Source organism: Kryptolebias marmoratus, linkage group LG8 (assembly GCF_001649575.2).
Source record: "Kryptolebias marmoratus isolate JLee-2015 linkage group LG8, ASM164957v2, whole genome shotgun sequence".
Taxonomy (NCBI): domain Eukaryota; kingdom Metazoa; phylum Chordata; class Actinopteri; order Cyprinodontiformes; family Rivulidae; genus Kryptolebias; species Kryptolebias marmoratus.
The window spans coordinates 28,779,348-28,797,209 of NC_051437.1; the positions used below are offsets into that span (position 1 = coordinate 28,779,348).

The window sequence follows — 17,862 nt, forward strand, 5'->3', positions numbered from 1 at the left end:
TGTTAGGAGCTCTAAACCCGGTCCTGTTGCAGCTCTAAACCTGGTCCTGTTGGAGCTCTAAACCCGGTCCTGTTGGAGCTCTTAACCCGGTCCTGTTGGATCTTCTACCACACCAAATTTTAGCTGAATATCTGTAAGAATGACTCGGTTGTAGCCGTCCCTTGAGTTAGCTTTGGCAGCCATGTTGGATCCGTTCAGGACGGACAGATCAGGATCAAAATGAAGCAAAGAATCAGTGAAACTTCAGTTAATATCTGAGTTTTATTCAGGTCATAATTACATGTTTTGCTCAAAGTCAGCGTCCTCGGGACGAAGACGTTGGACGGTTACAGCTGGTGGACGAAACGTGCTTCAACACAGATCATTCCTGTCGTGATTCAGAACCACGGACAACACGGAGACACAGGGACACGGCGCCCTGCGGTGGACCACAGGGACCTGGACACGGCGCCCTGCGGTGGACCACGGAGACCCGGACACGGCGCCCTGAGGACCACAGGGACCTGGACACGGGGCCCTGCGGGGGACCACAGGGACCCGGACACGGCGCCCTGCGGTGGACCACAGGGACCCGGACACGGCGCCCTGCGGTGGACCACAGGGACCCGGACACGGCGCCCTGCAGACCGCCGCGGGGGGCAAAAATCCAACCGAATGGTTTCAAATATTAAAATCTTCATATAAAAACTAAGTAAAACAACTCCAGTGCATCGAAGGCATGCAGTCAACAGGAAATGACTCGAGCTTTAACGAGCGGCGCCGCGGCATGCTGGGGGATTAAAATATGACCACAACACAAACGAGAAATAAAATCAAACCTTTAAAAACGTCCTCCAGTAGAGACAGAAGACGAGCCTCGTGGTTCCTTTAATCGCATGCTAACGCTTCCCAAATATTGCTAAGAGACGGATCGACGCCACGAAGACGGAAAGAATCTAATAAAAAGTTCATCGTTTCAGTTCGGATAAAAAAAAACTGTCAGTAAAACTTCTTAAATTAGGATCTATTGCTACCGGAGGGTGAAAGAAACACTAAAAGACGAGAGTCTGAGTATAAAACGTTAAATAAAAACTCACAGATGTGTTTTTATAAAAAGCTGCGTGGATACGAGCCGAGGGGCGGGGCCTGTCACCGCAGGTTTCAGAAGACCCCGGAACCCGGGAACCTTGGAAACAGAAGCTAAGGAGGGACAGAAAACCTCGTCTGGATTCAGTCTCTGCCGTTTGAAGGCACCTAATGACGGCGAACTCTACAGGAAGTCCCAGAAACCACATCCCGGTTCTGCTTCTGCTTCTGGTTCTGGTTCTAGCTGCGCCTCTAAAGCTTCAGCATGAAGAAGAGCTCGCTGCTTTCAGAGTCCGGACCGGGTCCAGGCTGCAGAGGGGACGAGGACAGCAGGTCCAGGCTGCTGCAGGGACTGCGGGCCACGGAGCACGCCCCCTCAGGGATCCCGCGCTCCTCGATGGGGCTGCTCCCGGTCCGGCCCTGCAGCAGACCCTGCAGCCGCTGCCGCTCCTGGGCCTTCCGGGCCCGGTTGGCGATGTAGCGCACCCTGCTCTGGCTCCGGGAGGACGTCCGCCGCACCAGCGTCTCGTCGGGACTGTCCTCCGGGGAGTCCGGGGCGAAGTCGCTGGGGCTCAGGGGCTCCACGTCGGTGAGCTTCCGGAGCTGCTCCGTCAGGTCGCTCTGAGGGCGGGGCTTCAGCGGGCCGCCCCTCCGGAGCTGGTCTCTGGCGGAGCGGACGATGAAGCTGCGGCTGATGCTGCGGTACTTGCTGTCGAAGTTGCAGGAGATGTCCTCGGAGGTCAGGTCCCCGAGGCTTTTGGACATTAGAGCTGCGGCCGCGGAGGACGCAGCCGCAGCGGGCGGCCTCTTGGGGGACGCCTGCTTGAGTCCGTCCATGTACAGCCGGCACCAGGTGTGCCTCCTCTGGGTCAGGGAACCATCCTGGTCCGGTCGCAGTGGGCGGGGCTTCAGGTCATCCACGGAGCAGTTGCTCTGCTGAAGGTTGGGGTTGGACTTGCTCTTGCAGGAGTCGACAGTAGAGCGGCGGCAGGCGACCCAGGGAGTGGGCCGAGCGCCGCCGCTCTTCCTGGCCAGGTTGGGAAGAGACAGGTCGATGACGGTGTCATTGGACGAGATGCTGGAGGACGAGGACATGCTGTCCCTGTGGCTGCCGGGCTCCAGTTTCCTCCAAATGCGGTCGTTGATGGTGGCGTCCGTGCAGACCTCGGGTACCGCTGACTGCCCGCCGTCCGCCAGAACGCGTCCTTCACTTTGAGCTCGTCTTACTGGTAAACGTGGCGGGTTAAAAAGGGCCCTCCTGGCTGCCGGGACTCCAGCTCCACTGGGGGGCGCCGCTCTGCGGTAGGACAACTCGTTCGTTTCAGTTTTCGTTTCCATGACAGTTTCTCGGTTCGCCGTCTGATTCGGTGCTTTCTCCAAACAGCAGCTCTTGGGGACGTCTCGTCCCTGCGGGGACAGATCGGTTTTCTCAGCAGGGGCCGTCGGCGGGAGACTCGTTTGGTCAAAGTTTGAGGGGTCCGTCCGCTCTGAGATCACGCCGGTGGGGTTGCACGCCGTGACATTTAAAGGAACAGAAGCCAAGGAGGCTGCGTCTGTTGGCGACAGCTGCGGCGGCGGAGACGTGGACAGATGTAAGGACGGTTTGTCTTCAGGAGTGGAGGCAGGGTGGATAAAACGGCTGCGGTTGTCTTCAGCTCGGAGTGCAGGAAACTGAGGAGGGGTGGCTGGTTTCTGCACCGTGGAAGAGTCTGCGGAAAAACAACAAAACGTTCGATTAAAACCCTTTCAGCCCTGTGACTACCGGCTCAGACTCAAACCCATCATGGCGCCTCGATTGTCTCACGCTAAGCTGGGGAACCGGACCTCGGTCCGGCAAAATATCCCAAACTGGTGATTAGAGTTTAATACAAGTCTCAGAAAGTAATCACTGAATGTGCAGGGTCGGCCATTTCTATGGATACACCTTAATAAAACAGGAATGGTTGGTGATATTAACTTCCTGTTTGTGGCACATTAGTATTTGGGAGAAGGGAAACTTATCAAGATGGGTGGTGACCATGGTGGCCTTTTTGAAGTCGGCCATATTGGATCCAACTTTTGTTTTTCCAATGGGAAGAGGGTCATGTGACACCTCAAACTTGTTGGGAATTTCACAAGGAAAACAACGGTGTGCTTGGTTTTAACCTAACTTTATTCTTTCATGAGTTATTTACAAGTTTCTCATTGTGTTGGATTGTCAACGCAACCCTCTTCTCCCACTTTCACTTCCTGGAAAGTGGATTGGTCGTCGTGGGTCAGTTGAACGGTCCCCAAGGTCTCCCGATCTGACCCCCTTAGACTTTTATCTTTGGGGTCATCTGAGGGCGACTGTCTCTGCTGTGAAGATACGAGATGTGCAGCACCTGAAACTACTGTGCTCGCATTTCTCCTGCTGTGTTGCTCTCAGTGGGAGAAATAACTCATGAAAGAATAAAGTTAGGTTAAAACCAAGCACACCGTTGTTTTTCTTGTGAAATTCCCAATAAGTTTGATGTGTCACATGACCCTCTTCCCATTGAAAAAACAAAAGTCGGATCCAAAATGGCCGCCATGGTCACCACCCATCTTGAAAGAAAACCAAAACAACCTCCAAATAGAAGAAATAAAAACCATCATCGGCGTGGATAAACTGCACAGAAACTCTGCTTTCCTACCAGAACTGGTCAAGAACTACAAGTGCTTTAGGTACGTTAAAAAGGCTTTTACTTTGAAAGAACTATCGAGCTTCAGATTAGCTCCCTAACTTGTAAAAAACTAAAGATTAAACATCTCAATGTTAGACGGACGGCTCCAGTGAGAGGACATTTTGTCCCGCACTCTCCGTGACGAGGACAGAGAGGGAAGTGGTGATGAAGGGGTGAGGGTGAGGATGAGGTCAAAGGTCACATGCGTTCAGAGACTTTACCTGGCTCCGGTCATCCCCTCAGTTCTGCACTAGGAACAGAGAGAGCGTGCAAAAAGAAGGGACAGAGAGGAAAAATAAGTTATCCAAACAGGAACGAGGAGGAAAAACAGGCCGGGAAGCAGATTCTATGACAGGCAGAAACTACAAAATAAAAGCCTGGACAGCGATCAGCAAGAACCGGGTCCGTCTGCCAGAACCACCCGACCCGACAGCTGACAGCAAACATCGTTTATTGGCCAGAAACCAAAACTTTGCTTCTCTGCAGTTTGTTTTCTCCGAAAGGACGATTCTGTCATCAGAGGATAAACAGAGTCTGAGGGACGAGGGGACGAACAGCTGGAGTCCAACCCCAACTGGACCAACCTTAAATGTGTCCCGAGGGACTCACAGAGACCCTCAGGGATCAGACACGAGGAATCATTAACAGAAATGGATCAGACCGTCTGAATCTGGTTCTAAATTTCAAAGGTCACCAAACGTTTCAGCTTCAGACTCGAAGGTGTGACCTCGTCTGTCGGCTGTTTGAACACCGATGATCTCGTTAAATCCGAGCATAACGACACAAACAATTAACGTCCGTTGGGCTGTTTTTTAATCAATTTATGACTCGTATTGTAATTATTTCTATCAACTATGATGCAAATATATCATAAATTAGGTGTTTAATAGTAAGTTGATGTCTGGAGATCGTCTCAGGAGGCCTGGTTGGTGCTGAGGTCCGACTGTCGTGGATCAAATCGGGTCGAGGCAGGAACCAGGTGGCCCGATGACCTCTGACCCTCAACACCCCGCTCATCTTTAAACATGAAAGTTTTAAAGAAGTTCGGCTTCATTTTTATTCCGTTGGAGGTGAATTTAAGAGCCTGAATCTGGCTGAGATGTTTAACTTCCTGATTTTAAAGATTCTACTGATAAAAAACTTACCGGTTGTCTCGTCTGGCGAGCGTTCGGGTCGTAACGAGAGAGAAATAAAATCAATTAGAGAGAAAAAGGTTCTGATGAAAGCTACAGAACTGAGGAAATAAACACGATGGGTTTGGAGGTTTTGGGTCAGACTGGAGAACGTGGCGTGGGGGGAGGAGCTAAAACATGGAGGCCACTACAGCTACCTCTACACCCGCCTCGTCTTACCGGCAAAAAACATGGGGGACTTATGGTGCAGCTCTTCCATTTTCTGGGCGAACAGGGCGTTCATCTCTCGCTGCAGCGTGCCGACCGCCCTCTTGCGGCCGTCGAGGACGGAGCGCGGCGGCAGCATCAGAGGCGACTCCAAGCTGCTCAGGCTACCGCAGCTATCGCAGCTGCTGCCGTCGCTGAGCAGGAGAGCCTCGTTCACCTTCGGGTTCGGGAACGGCGCCGGCGGCGAGCCGCGGACGGCGCCGTAGTCGGGGGGCGTGACCTGCTGCCAACACAGGTTGGCCCTGCAGTCCGGGGTGCCGCACATCGCCGGCGTGACGGCGTTGGGGGAGCGGCGGCGGGGCACGCTGCGGGATCGGACGCTCCTGTGCGAGGTGTCGAGACGGGAGCGGAAATGTCGGGGGCTCAGAGTTTGTCTGGCGTTAGATCTGGGGAAGGGGGCGGGGCGGAGGACAGCCTGGACTTCCACGCAGGACTTGGGTTTCCGAGGCTGAACCGGGTCCGGCTCAGCAGCTGGTTCTGGTTGAGCCCGTTTCTCACGCCTCCCCTGACCGTTCACACCCGTCTGCTCGGACGTTTCTTCCTTCCTGTCGGACTCCGGACTCTCCTTGGAGCCGATCACACAGGTGATGCAGTTGGAGGACATCCCCACCCTCCCCGAGCTGCTGAGCGCCACCCGGGCGAACACGCCCGCCTTCGTGTCCAGCGGGTCGTGAAAACGGAGGCGGCTGGCGCGTTTCAGCGGCTCGCTCATGGGTCGCCGCCGAGCGAAAGGTGAGCGCTTACCTTTCCCCTCCTCCGGGTGGAAGGCTCCGTTTGTGTCGGGGCGGTCCCAGGCGCCCTTGGCTGGGTGGGACGCCAGCGAGTCCCCGTTGCGCTGCTGCGGGGACGTGAACTGGGTGGACGCAGCGGCGGAGGCCTTGTCCCGGTCCTCGGAGTCCCGCTCCTCGCTGGCGCCCTCCGAGCTGTAGTCTTTGGTGTCGATGGCGATCTCCGGGAAGCCCTTCTTGGGTTTGGGCTGGCCTCGGGTGGGCGCGCTGGCAGTGCGGCGAAGGAGGTGGGCGCCGAACGGGTGCTTACGGCTGCGGTGCACAGCAGCATGGCTGTCCAGGGAAGCTTGCTTTGGGTTTCTGTGGAACAGTCCTTTTATGCCGCCGACCGCTTTGGCCTGACAAACAAAGAGCACAACAAACCGTCAGCGTGAAACAAAACGACGTCGATGCATGAAGGACGGGTCAACAACGAGCAGCTTCATGCTTCCATTACAAGAAAATCAACGTCTGTCCGATGATCCCGCTGATCGGAGATCATCCAGCAGAAACATGCCGGCCAGCTTTGATCGACACATCTGCGTGCAGCAGGAAACGAAAACAGACGCTCGGAGCTCGCTCATATTTCAGCAGCTGAACCTCTGAGCCAACAGCTTCCAGACTCGCTGCAGGCGTGGGAAAAATAAATAAAATCCACCTTCCTCCAACTCCAGGCTTTAAAGTTCAGACCCTCCAGGATTTCACAAGCAAACCCCGCAAAATCGCAACTTTAACGTGACGTCACTTCCTGTTAACATCAGAATGCCGGGAGCGTGCAGGAGCAGCGACCGAAGCCAAAATGTGCGCTAATGCTTCACATTTGCCCACAAAGATTTCAGCAAACCAGTTTCCTCCCCAGCTGCAGCTGTTTTGCACGTCCTGCAGTGTAATCATGGAACATAAACGCATCGACAAACACTTTGTGTCTGCAAAACATGTGAGGAGAGCTGCAGACCAGGGACAATCCAGAAATGCTCATGAATGTCAGTTTAGAAGCTATCAAAGTTCTCAAATAAAGCACCTTTTGAGAATGTCAATGTTTGTTGGGAATTATCTTACAAAACTAGGAAGGATTTTGGGTTTATATATTAAAAGTTATGGTTGTTTATTGATTTTAGTAAAAAAAAAAAAAAATTGCAACTTTTAGGAAAATGCTCCGTGAAATCCTGGAGGGACTGGGAAGATGATTTTCCTGCAGGAAGCTGGCCGTCGCTGCAGCTGCACACAGACTCTCGGGCCGACCGACGTCTGATCGGATTAAATCCGTTTCGCTCCAGTTTCAGGGACCTCACAGAGCTGCGGCGGCTGGAAATCAGCCGGAGAATATTTTCTGTCGTAGTCTCACCGAGCTCCGCCCGGCCAGGTTTTTATTTAACACTGGACCGCATCGCACCCCTAAATTTATGATTTAATCTCCCGGAGCGCACCTTTAGGCACGAAGAAAGGCGGATCAGCGCGGTTTTCTGTCATCTGGGTTAGGAATCAGTTTGGAGATTTGGACCTCTGAACCGTTTCTACCAGAAGTAAATCAGGTTCTAGATCTATAAACCTGAACAGCTGCTGCAGAATAAGGTTTAGGATCAATAAAAGTGGAACGTTTGGTGCTGAACGCTGCAGATGTGAACCTTTATGTTTGCAGATAAAATCTTTAAAAAGTGTCGAAAACAGAACTTCACACATGCTGAAAGTTCCTCTACGTGAGTTAAAATAAAAGTCCTGGAAGTCCCCTTCAAACTAAGACAGAAAACACATTTCTTATGTCAAAAATAAAAGGAAACTGTGAGAAGTAGATCCAGATGCCGGCTGATCCCTGCGGTGAACCCAACAGGAAGACACGATGATTAATAAAATAAACAACAACTGACTGAAAGCAGGTTGAAATGGAGCAATTTGGTTTTCTCTGCTTCCTGTTACCAGTTTGTTTTTAAAACTCATTTTAATTAAAGATAAAAGACTCATTAGTGGCGTGATTTAATTCTTTAAGCCCTGAGGTTTAAAGGTTTTGTTTCTCTTTAACTTTTTGAGTCATTATTTATCCTCGTTTGTGTTTTAAAGCTGAACTGAAATCAAATCTGAAACAAACAGACATTTCATGAATCTTATTTAGTAAAACATCCACAGAACATCGCAGGAACCCGTTTATCTGACCTAAAAGTTAAATAAACCGTTTTTAGCGTTTGGGTCAATAATTACTGAAGCGGGGGTGGTTTGAGGGGTGGAGCTACTGTCCCGTTGTTTACTCGTGGAAATGGAAGAAGAAATCATTTCTGAACACGAAGAAATGCTGGAAGGCTTCGAGGAGTCATGGATCTACAACCGTACCAGTATGAACCTGAACCGACAGCTGGATCTCCGGAATCAGATGATCACCAGGACCGTCATGGCCGACAAAACAACGAGCATAACAACCGAGCTGGGACGAGTAACGATGAGAACTGATTACACCCAGAACGATGTCATGACATCAGCACGACTCTAAAAACCAACTTAAAGACGGCAGGAGAGACTGCAGGAGAGAGCTAACGATGCTAACTCGAAGCTAACGATGCTAACTCAAAGCTAACGATGCTAACTCAAAGCTAACGATGCTAACTTGTTAAAAACGTGAGCGCGCCTCAGAGTCACGTTTCTGAACTCTCACTCCAGCAGGTTCAGACTATCAGACATGGATTGTTTGTATTTTTTATCAGCCTGGAAGCAGCTCAGACCTTTAATAACAGCGCGCGCTCACTTCCTGTTTGAAGGAACACTTCCTGTTTCTCCTCTCCTTCTCTGTGGAGATGTCCTCCACCACGTTTGACTTTCTTTTAAAAATTTAAAATAGCTGCTAAAAAGGTCCTGTATCTTTGGCATGAAGCCGCAGTAACGAGGGTCGGAGCGGCGCTTCTCTTTGAAACGGTCCGAACCCGAGTTCTGATTCCCACATCGGAGTTTATGGATCCAAATCCAAAAGGTTTTTATCTTTCAGGAAGCCATAAAGTGAAACTCCAGTGGTATTTTCTGGCTGGTTCGAAGGATTAATTCCAACAAACTGACCCTTATTGTTTCGTATTCATCCTCTCACTGATGAACGGCTGAATGCTGTGAACCTCCGCGGCTCTGAGGACATCACACATCGGCTCATAAAAATAAGCATATTTGATGATTTTCTTTCAGCGACTTCTTGCTTTCAGTTCAGCTTTAAAGTCAACGTTTCCGCCACCTGCTGCGCTGGCGTCCCTACTTCAGTGTTTCTGGGAATATCTGCATTTGTACCCGGATGGGGATACGTTCCCAAATCAGAAACCAAAACTACTCTGAGAAGCTTCCTGCTCTATCCAACGCTCCGAGTGTGCAGATTCACGCTGGTACTGTTGGATCTACTTGGTCTGACGGGAACAGGCAGGTCAAAGGTCAAGTCCTCATAACTCATGTGGGGCATGAGTTGGCCTGACGGTGCTGGTGAGGTGCGGGTTTTTAAGGTGGGGGGGCGGGGTCGCGGCTCATGCAGGGCGCCCACCGGGTCTCACTACACCTGAGTTCTGAGCGGCGGCTTCAAGGCTCCTAAAACTTTCCTGCCACTAAGAGGAGCGTTTGGTGAAACACAGGTCCACTGAAAACAGAGACAGAGGAAGAGAGAGAAGCTCAGAGAGACGGGGGGGACGACAGAGACAGCGGGGCGGGACACAACAGGAAGCACAGAACAGTTCAAAGCAACATGGAGGACAAAGCGGTCATTGACAGCATGACTGGAGAACGCAGAACGGTTCCTAAAGCTTCCAAACAAAAAAAACAGACTTTTTATTCCAGTTTCTTTGTTTCGAGCTCCTGGGAACCATTTTGTCCCGGAATGACTGAATCCACAGACAGACGTCGACAAACTGTCCGTAAAACAACAAATTAACCCTTTAACCACCTCAGGTGCAGGCTGAAACTGGACTGGTTTGGATCTTCCTTCGTATTTCACCCTAAAAACAGTTTAATCTGCAACGTTTGGAGCCTTTTTTTCCCCCAACATAACTTCCTAAATGTGAATTTGTTATTTTTTTTACTTTTATGCTTCTGTATTAATAAAAATAAACATAAAACTACAACTTAACTATAAAACCCAAACATCAAACAGCCAAAGTGACTGAAAACAGGTCGACAGCGGCTGTTTGGACGCGCTGGCTCGTATTTGTTGGGTAAAGTCTGCAGATTAAAGCATTTTGTTTACGTCGAGCGCAGACGACGGACTAAAGAAATAGTTCGGACATTTTAATCTGGGGTTCTGAGGAAAGTCTACGAACAATCACCGCTTCACCTGCTGCAGACGGCTCTGTGGTTGGACCTCAGTCTGGAGGCTTTATTTCAGCAGAACCGATGAGCCAATGGCTAGTCAAATCACCTTTAACCTCAAACTTTCTGCTTTTTGAATGCGACCGTTCTGATGTAAGCTCAGTATTCGGCTCAGGCTGCAGCGGAAGTGCTACTACTAGCTGCTGCTGCTGCTCTTTGAACCACAGAAATCTCTGAAGTGTAACGTCTGTGAGTCTCCTTCTGTCAGAACATTTAAAGGGTTTACCTGAGCTGAGGTGTACCTACCTTACCAGTGATGTCATTCACCACCACATGAACAAAGATGGACGCCTCCTCCATCCCTTCCAGGTAGACGTGGCGATAACCTGCACAGGTGAGGTTCAAACTGAGCAACAAACTCACGACCAGGCGCGAAAAACCTAAAACTGTCAGGATTTTTATGTCCTGATTTCAGATAAAACTCCTAAATGAGGCCCTCTTCCCTTCCTTCAAACTATAATCTGTAGGGTTTTTTTACTTTAAAAAAGATTAAATATTTCATTAAATTCTGTTAACTGCCTAGAATAAAATAAGGAGCAGATATAATCAGATATAGGAACAGTTCTGACATAAAACTCTGGTAAGTTTCACGCAGATCCCACTCTGAGCAGCATCCAGGTGACTGAAACGTGAATTTAAACGACAGATTTTTATTATTTCTTCATGCTAAGCTGCACAACAGGAGTTTTATTACAGATAATTAACACCATCTGGCTTTAATGAGGTTATTTTAGAGTAAAGTAAACGTTGAAATCTTAGGTTTTTGTCTTTGTTTACCTGGCATCATGCTGTTGAAGGCGATGGTTCGCTGCCCGATGAAGTCCTGGCCGATGGGGTCATGATCCCACACCAGGAAACGCACGAGGGCGAGCTCCGGCATGTGGACCGTGAACACCAGCGTCTCCTCCCACATCGGGTTGAACCCTGGACGCAGGCGGACAGAGTCGGCTCAGCGCTCATCAATAATTCAGGAGCTGCTGCCGCTGAGCTCATCAGATCTCCGACGCTCGCAAGGAGAGACCGACTTTCAGCGCCGAGGCGGACTCACCGTTGTCGTCCACCACGCGGGTCTGCTCTTTGCAGCAGTCCACCGGGAGGCCGATGATCTCCACCTCCACGAACGGGTCGATGATCTGAAACCGGGACATCACAGCTTTAAGCTTCTAACCGCGGGCTCCCACTTTAAATTTATAAATATTAAAGCCCCCTTTTTACCATCCACCCGACTTTTTGTTTTCTTTCTGTCATCAAGAACAGCGGCAGAAGAACAAAATGTAAAAATCAGCCTCTTTACTTTTAACGGGTCACAGAAAGCTGGACTTTGAGCTGTTTTAACTTTACAATTAAAGTTCCACCTTTTCACAATCCGCACACACAAACTCTCCTTGACTTCCACCGTATCTGAAATCAAGGTTTTCCCTTCAGCAGGTTTCTTTTTCAGCCTTTAATAACAAAAACCACAGCAGAGACATGAAAAAGCCTCAGCGTGTCGTTTTCAGGTAAACATCATTTTGATTTGAATAGAACTGCATTTTTTTTTATTTCTGCAGGGGTTTCCAGCCCGATAACACCCAGGGTCTGACCACAACGATGGTAATAATAATAATAAAACTGGTCCAAATATAACCGTTTCCTCTCCAGGAGAATGAATCCTGAACGCCGAGGTGGCTTCAGAGCAGGCGAGGAACTAAAGCAGCAATAAAATGTGGACAGAACCACAAACCGAACAGCCTGAATGTCTCTTTACAGAACTGTGGACATTCACCTTCCTCCACCGTCCCCTCAAATGGACGGAAGTCCATCAGAGCGAGGACAAACTCACCACACACCGTCCGATCGAACCCGTTACTCAGATCGTTTTATCGTCATGTGAAGCAGACATTAGCCTCTGAAGCTCTCAGCTCAGACACCTCCAAGGATTTATGAAGCTCTGATGTTTACTTTTGCCCCTTTTCCACCGGCTCTAAAGGTCCCGGCTCCTCTCTACTCGGTTCGCTTTGTGCACGTTTCCATCTGCATTTTTTCGAGGCCGGCCCTGCTTCTTTGGTCCCTGCTTCAGAGTCGGGCCAGCTGGGCCGGCCCTGCTTCGTGGGCGGAGCAAGCTTAGCTCCTGTTCACTCATTGGTCGTGGGTGTGGCCAGATGCAGGCATAAAGAGCGAAGGTAGGAATATAAACAACAGCGTTAGCAGCGTTAGCTTACCCTGCTACGTTTATGCCGTCTGTCCCCCAGCTGAAGGTGCTGTAAAGCCTGAAATCTCCGGTGGATAACAGCTGTCCTACTCCGCGCAACAATGGCGGCATCCAGAGCATTTCTTCCACTGCGCCTCTCTTCCTGAAGTCTCAGGAGAATCTCCATAAGTTTAAAAAACAGCAACAACACAGGGCCAACGTGGTCCGTAGCACTTCCGTTGTTTACACAACTTGCGCCAAGTTTTCGTAGCACACCCCCCCGCAACACGAGGAGGCGTTCCTCTGCTGCCGACCAAACTGGCCGGTGTGAACGCGATGCATTCTGTATCGAGCCGAGCAGAGCCGGACTTCTGAATTAGAGCCGGTGTAAAGGAGGCATTATTCATCCCAGGTAACTGTGTGTATTTTATAACATTTATTAACTTCTAGTAATTTGATGCTGCTGCTAAACAAAGTGTTGCTATTAAACCCTTTTATTGGTGACAAAGTACCTGCCTACAATATCCGTCCATCTATCGTTCATCTACTGGTCCTCAGGGCCACCATCCTGCATGTTTTCCTTGTTTCTCTGCTCCAACACACCTGATTCAGAGGTTAAATCACCTCTTCATGTTCTGCAGAAGCTTGTTAATCACCCATTGATTCACATCAGGTGTGTTGGAGCAGAGGAACAAGGAAAACCTGCAGGATGGAGGCCCTCCAGGACCAGGATTGGAGACTCCTGATCTACAGCATCTAACATCCACTGAAAGCTCAGAAATCATGCTGATTTCTGAGAAAAGAACGGACACTGTCCCACCTCTCCTCTGTCTCCCAGCATTGAGTCTTTGGGTTTGGGCAGCTGCTGTCCACTGATGATCTTCAGCACCAGCTGCTTCTTCATCCGACCGGGCAGCGGGTCCTCCAGGTTCGGGTTAAAGGCACCTGAGGCGGGGAGAACGGGTCAGCTTGTCGTCCAACACTGAATGTGTTTGCATTCGTGTTTACAACTTGTAACAAACAGTTATATTTATGATTAAATGAGGTGAAAATACACGTCTGCTGTTCGTAACCAGACCTTCACACATGCAGGCGGGTTTCAGGATGTAGCCACAGTTTCCGTTACTGTAGAACTTGGCTCGGTTGAGCTGCAGGACCCGACCCTCGGACTGGTAGTTGAGAGCAACTGAAACCAGAACAAGTCAGGGAAGAAAGTGTCAGTAGAACATCCAACTAACGCGGGCGAGCCGGGAGGAGCCAAAGGCGCGTACCGAGCTGGCAGCCGGCGTTCCAGAAGGGCTGGGGGTTGAAGTTGGAGGAGTCCACGCGGTAGGAGGACGGGTAGATCCGGGAGAGCTGCCGCTGGTTGAACTGGATGAAGGACGCCGGCTTCTGCTGCATCAGCTGGTGAGCTTTGGTCTCGCTCAGAGACGACACCTGCCAGCTGCAGTTAGCTGCCACAGAAAAACAACCGCGACGTTTATGAGTTTCGATCGTCGCAGAGGAGCCAGAGGGAGGCTACGGTCCAGGTCGGGGGACAGTGGACCAGCTGCTCAGGGGGTCATGGGAGTTCGGTTCTCCAGTTTTTATCTGAATTTGAGAAGGGTTAGGGTTCTCCGGACAGCCTTGCTTCTGGAAATTAAACAGTTCGACGATCTAAATGTTGGAGCTGGAGGTTCGGTTCCAGCAGCAGCGCCACAGGAAGCATCCCTGAGCGAGACGCCGGACCCCTCACTGCCTCCGAGGCGCCGCGTCGGTGTATAAATGTGACCTGATTAGACTCTGCAGGATGATTTATTCAGGTCAGCCGTGCAGAGATTCAGAGAAACGAGCTCTGAGGGGCTTGGTTGGCTGGAAAGATGAAATAAATAAAGTCCATTTACCATTTTAGAGGTCAGAAATGAACCCGAGGAGCTGTTAGCTTCATGAGTTCTTCCTGATTCTCCAAACTGAGCTTGCTCTGTCTGCTGTCTGCTGCCGATAAGACGCTGACAGCTCATAAAAGCTCCACACAACCCCACGTCCCAAACAAGCCAACAGAAACTATCCCTGTAAACCGTCCTGCCTCCGTATAGAAACGTTAGAACAACAAATGAGAACGTTACAGTTTTCCAAATACGGAAACTGGAGACTTGAAGTCCAGGGCGTCCAGTCCTGGACCAGGTCCTGGTCGGACACCATCCTGCAGGTTTCAGGTGCTTCTCTGCTCTGAGTGATTATTATTAGAACCTGAAGAGCCGCCGAGGAGCAGAGAAACATCTAAAACCTGCAGGACGGAGGTCCTCCAGGACCAGGACCAGGACCGGGCGCCTTTGCTTTAACATGTATGTGTTTATGTTTAAAAACAGAGCCCACCTTGTGTTTCGACGTCGTAGAGACCCACAGAGCGAGTGTACTTCACCAGATCGGACAGAGCTCTGGACAGCTTCATGGTTTTCTTCTTCCTGTGAAAAACAGACGCAGACTCTTATTTTGAAGCACCTCTTCCTGTTACCTGTGGAAGCCCCGCCCAGGTGTGTGTGAGGCGTACTTGCTGTGGTGCGGCGGGGCTCGGGAGGCGCTGCTCGTGCTCTCCTGGTCCGTGTCGGTGTCTTCGAGGCTCGACGTCTTCTTCAGCTTGGACGTCTTTTTCTGCTCAAGCGTCCCAAAAAATAAAAACAGAACCAAAGAACGTCTGAAACGCGGTTCTCCTCACGCAGAATGTTAAGATTTAAGACTTTAAAATCAAATTAAGGACCTAAAACGACCTGATGGAGTCGATCTTTAGGTGTTTTATCTCGTGAAATAAACTCGTCCGTTAAATTTAAGGTTATAAAAACAAATAAAAGTTCCTTCAGTTTGAGATTCTGAAGTTTAAACTTTAATTTTTACAGCAACGATCACAAACCGTCCAATCAGAGGGGAGAGAGACGGAGGAAAGAACGAACCTTCCGTTTGGAGAAGTTCCCGATGAAGGAGCGGCTGGAACGTTTGGAGCTGCTGGGGTTGGACTCGCTGTCCGTCCCCTCGTCACTTTTACCCTGACAGCAGAGGACGAAGACAAGACTTCGGGTGAACCGTCCCGTCCAATCGGTTGAATACTTTACTGAACAGATTTCAGATTTCTGACGAGTTTTCTGCTAAAAATCCTCTGATTTTATAGAAACCAGAACTGCGACTGTCGGGTTTTAAAGGTTTTCAGACAAACAAACATGGCGTCCGGAAACCGACGCTTAAAGTGACAGTTCAGACCTTTTAAAGCGGGGTTCTGTGGAAAGGTTATGAACAGCTGATATCTTACCTGCTGTAGATAGCAGTTTAGAGAAATAAAGTTTAACTCCGACCGAGATTAAAATTATCAAAAATTAAAAAACGTTGAGCTGAAAGCCTACTTATAAACCCTCAGCTTGACGTTCCGCAGTTATTCTCGCGGTGATAGCAAGCAGCGCGCCGCCGCCGCCGTTAGCGCTCAACAAAAAAACCCGTTGAATCTGGAATGATGGAGATGAAACGAGTCAAAAAAGATGTTAAAGTTTACAGAAATCACAACAGATCGCTGTGAAACTTCAGAGCTTTAATCCAGTGTCGTCTCGGTCCCACTCTGACTAGCCGTTAGCTCATCGGCATGATCTACAGCAGGTAAGATGTTGACTGTTCATTACCTTCCCACAGAGGATGGAGCTGAAGCTTATGGAATCATTTTGTTGATAAAAATCTAAACCTTTTCTGTAATTTGTTGGTTTGAACTTGAAATGATTTCTAAGAAATAAAAACAATTTTTTTTAACAGGATTTCAAACCGTCTGAACGTCGATTCAACCCGGATCGTTTCTAATAACAAACGTCTTTTGTCTCACCTTGCCGTCCGTCTTGTCGGAGGACTTCCCGGAAGGTGGGAGGGCAGCGATGGTGAAGCTGTCCGGGTCCTCCCGGTCTCGGATCTTGGACTCCTTCATCAGGTTGTCCAGTTTTTTCTTGGCCAGGTTCTCCACCTGCTTCCTGTTGGCTGACGTCTGCAGGAAGAAGCAGCGGTTCAAGATGGCCGACAAATAAAACCCTTCAGGTTTCACTTTAGATCGCCTGACTGAACCGTAACCTTCTTTTCTTAGAGCGACGCGTCTGACTCACCGCTGGATATTTGTATCAAACATTTTGTGTTTTAAGCTCTGATCTGAATAAGTTTAGGACTTTAAACTCATCATAAACCCACTTTCCTCGATTTACGTCTTATATTCGATGATTGTTTTGCTGATGCTGAGATGTGGGCGGAGTTTAACAGTGAAGATGACCAATCAACCAATCGTAAATAATCTGACTGCATGAACAAAAAAAGAAGAAAATAAACGTTTTGAAACACCGCGATCGTCCTTCAGGGCTCTCCACATCTAATGTCCTCTGTCCAACATGTCCTCTGTCCCTCCTCTGTCCCTGTCCAAACCATCTCTAACTTTGTCTCCAAACCTGAACCGTCCCTCTGATGGACTCGTTCCAAATCCTGTTTATTTTAGTCCCCCTCCATGAAGATCTCATCATCATCATCATCATCTCCACCACCTTCTCCCGCCTCCCTCTCGTCCACCCGTCTCCCTCCCGTCCTCCCGTCTGAACGGATTTTTAAACCTCCAAAATTGGACACTGTCCCTTTAAGAGTCAGCAGAGTCGTTTGTCCCAGCAGAGCTGCCGTAGCGGCGCATTAAAGATGTTTTCTGTCTGTTAACAGCTGAACTCAGGACCCGTATCTTTAATAACGACTTTAAAACTCTTAATTGTGTCCAAATGTCCAGATATAAACATGATGCTAAACTTGTTAGCTTTCCTATGGTGTTCTCAATGTTAGGTTAGCATCTATGCTAACTGTTAGCATCAAACACAACATCAGCTTCTATTGAGCAACAAATGAGTTGCTAATCCCGCCCCACAGTGAGGCTTTTAGTTTAAGGAGCTTTTATAAGAAAAAAGAAGCAAAACGTCCCGAGAGATTCGATCCAGAACAAGAATCACGACGAGCCGAGACGTTACGCAACTTCTGCTACTTCATGTAAAACATTCCTGTCCTTCAGTAAAACTAAACCACCCCAGAGAAGATAAAACCAGCCCTGAAGGACGACTCGGAGGAGCCTGAAGGACTCGACAAACACCGTTTTACTTTCTGCACGAGCTCACGACAATTTACCACCATCAAGGAGATTTCTCCGTGGATTTCATGCAAAGGATCGCTCTGACCAGAAAAAGCTCAAATACAGAGCAGAGACTGAAGAAGACGTGACAGGAAGCAGATGGACGGGGAGACGGCGCAAATTCTCACTTTTACATAAATTACTTTGTTTGTTTTGAATAAAAATAAAATCCCTTCGTTAGTTTCCGGAACTGTTCAGGATGAAACAACCTCGTTCTCCACGTTTTAAAGAAATATTCCTCCTGAAGCGTTAAATATTAACACCCTGCTGCCGTAAAACCAACAATTAATCTGTTTCTGTTGAA

At 49.3% G+C, this 17,862-nt stretch overlaps 1 protein-coding gene across 10 annotated transcripts in view; it reads right to left on the bottom strand.

Moving 5' to 3' along the window:
* Nucleotides 1-242: 242 nt before the first annotated feature.
* plch2a (phospholipase C, eta 2a) overlaps nt 243-17,862 on the bottom strand; it is a 103,469-nt gene continuing 85,849 nt past the window's right edge. For 8 of the 10 annotated variants that reach the window (XM_037976912.1, XM_037976911.1, XM_037976914.1 and 5 more), the window contains 12 exons: nt 16,239-16,394; nt 15,331-15,423; nt 14,934-15,034; nt 14,759-14,847; nt 13,675-13,857; nt 13,482-13,589; nt 13,224-13,348; nt 11,282-11,366; nt 11,011-11,157; nt 10,480-10,559; nt 5,894-6,275; nt 243-2,774 (listed from right to left, as the gene is read on the bottom strand). In XM_037976912.1, coding sequence (XP_037832840.1) covers nt 1,318-2,774; nt 5,894-6,275; nt 10,480-10,559; nt 11,011-11,157; nt 11,282-11,366; nt 13,224-13,348; nt 13,482-13,589; nt 13,675-13,857; nt 14,759-14,847; nt 14,934-15,034; nt 15,331-15,423; nt 16,239-16,394 — 3,006 coding nt within the window. In that variant the 3' untranslated portion in view covers nt 243-1,317. Of the gene's footprint in view, nt 2,775-3,970; nt 4,000-5,893; nt 6,276-10,479; nt 10,560-11,010; nt 11,158-11,281; nt 11,367-13,223; nt 13,349-13,481; nt 13,590-13,674; nt 13,858-14,758; nt 14,848-14,933; nt 15,035-15,330; nt 15,424-16,238; nt 16,395-17,862 lie in introns of all 10 variants that reach the window. The other 2 variants (XM_037976916.1, XM_025002955.2) reach the window with 2 other exon arrangements.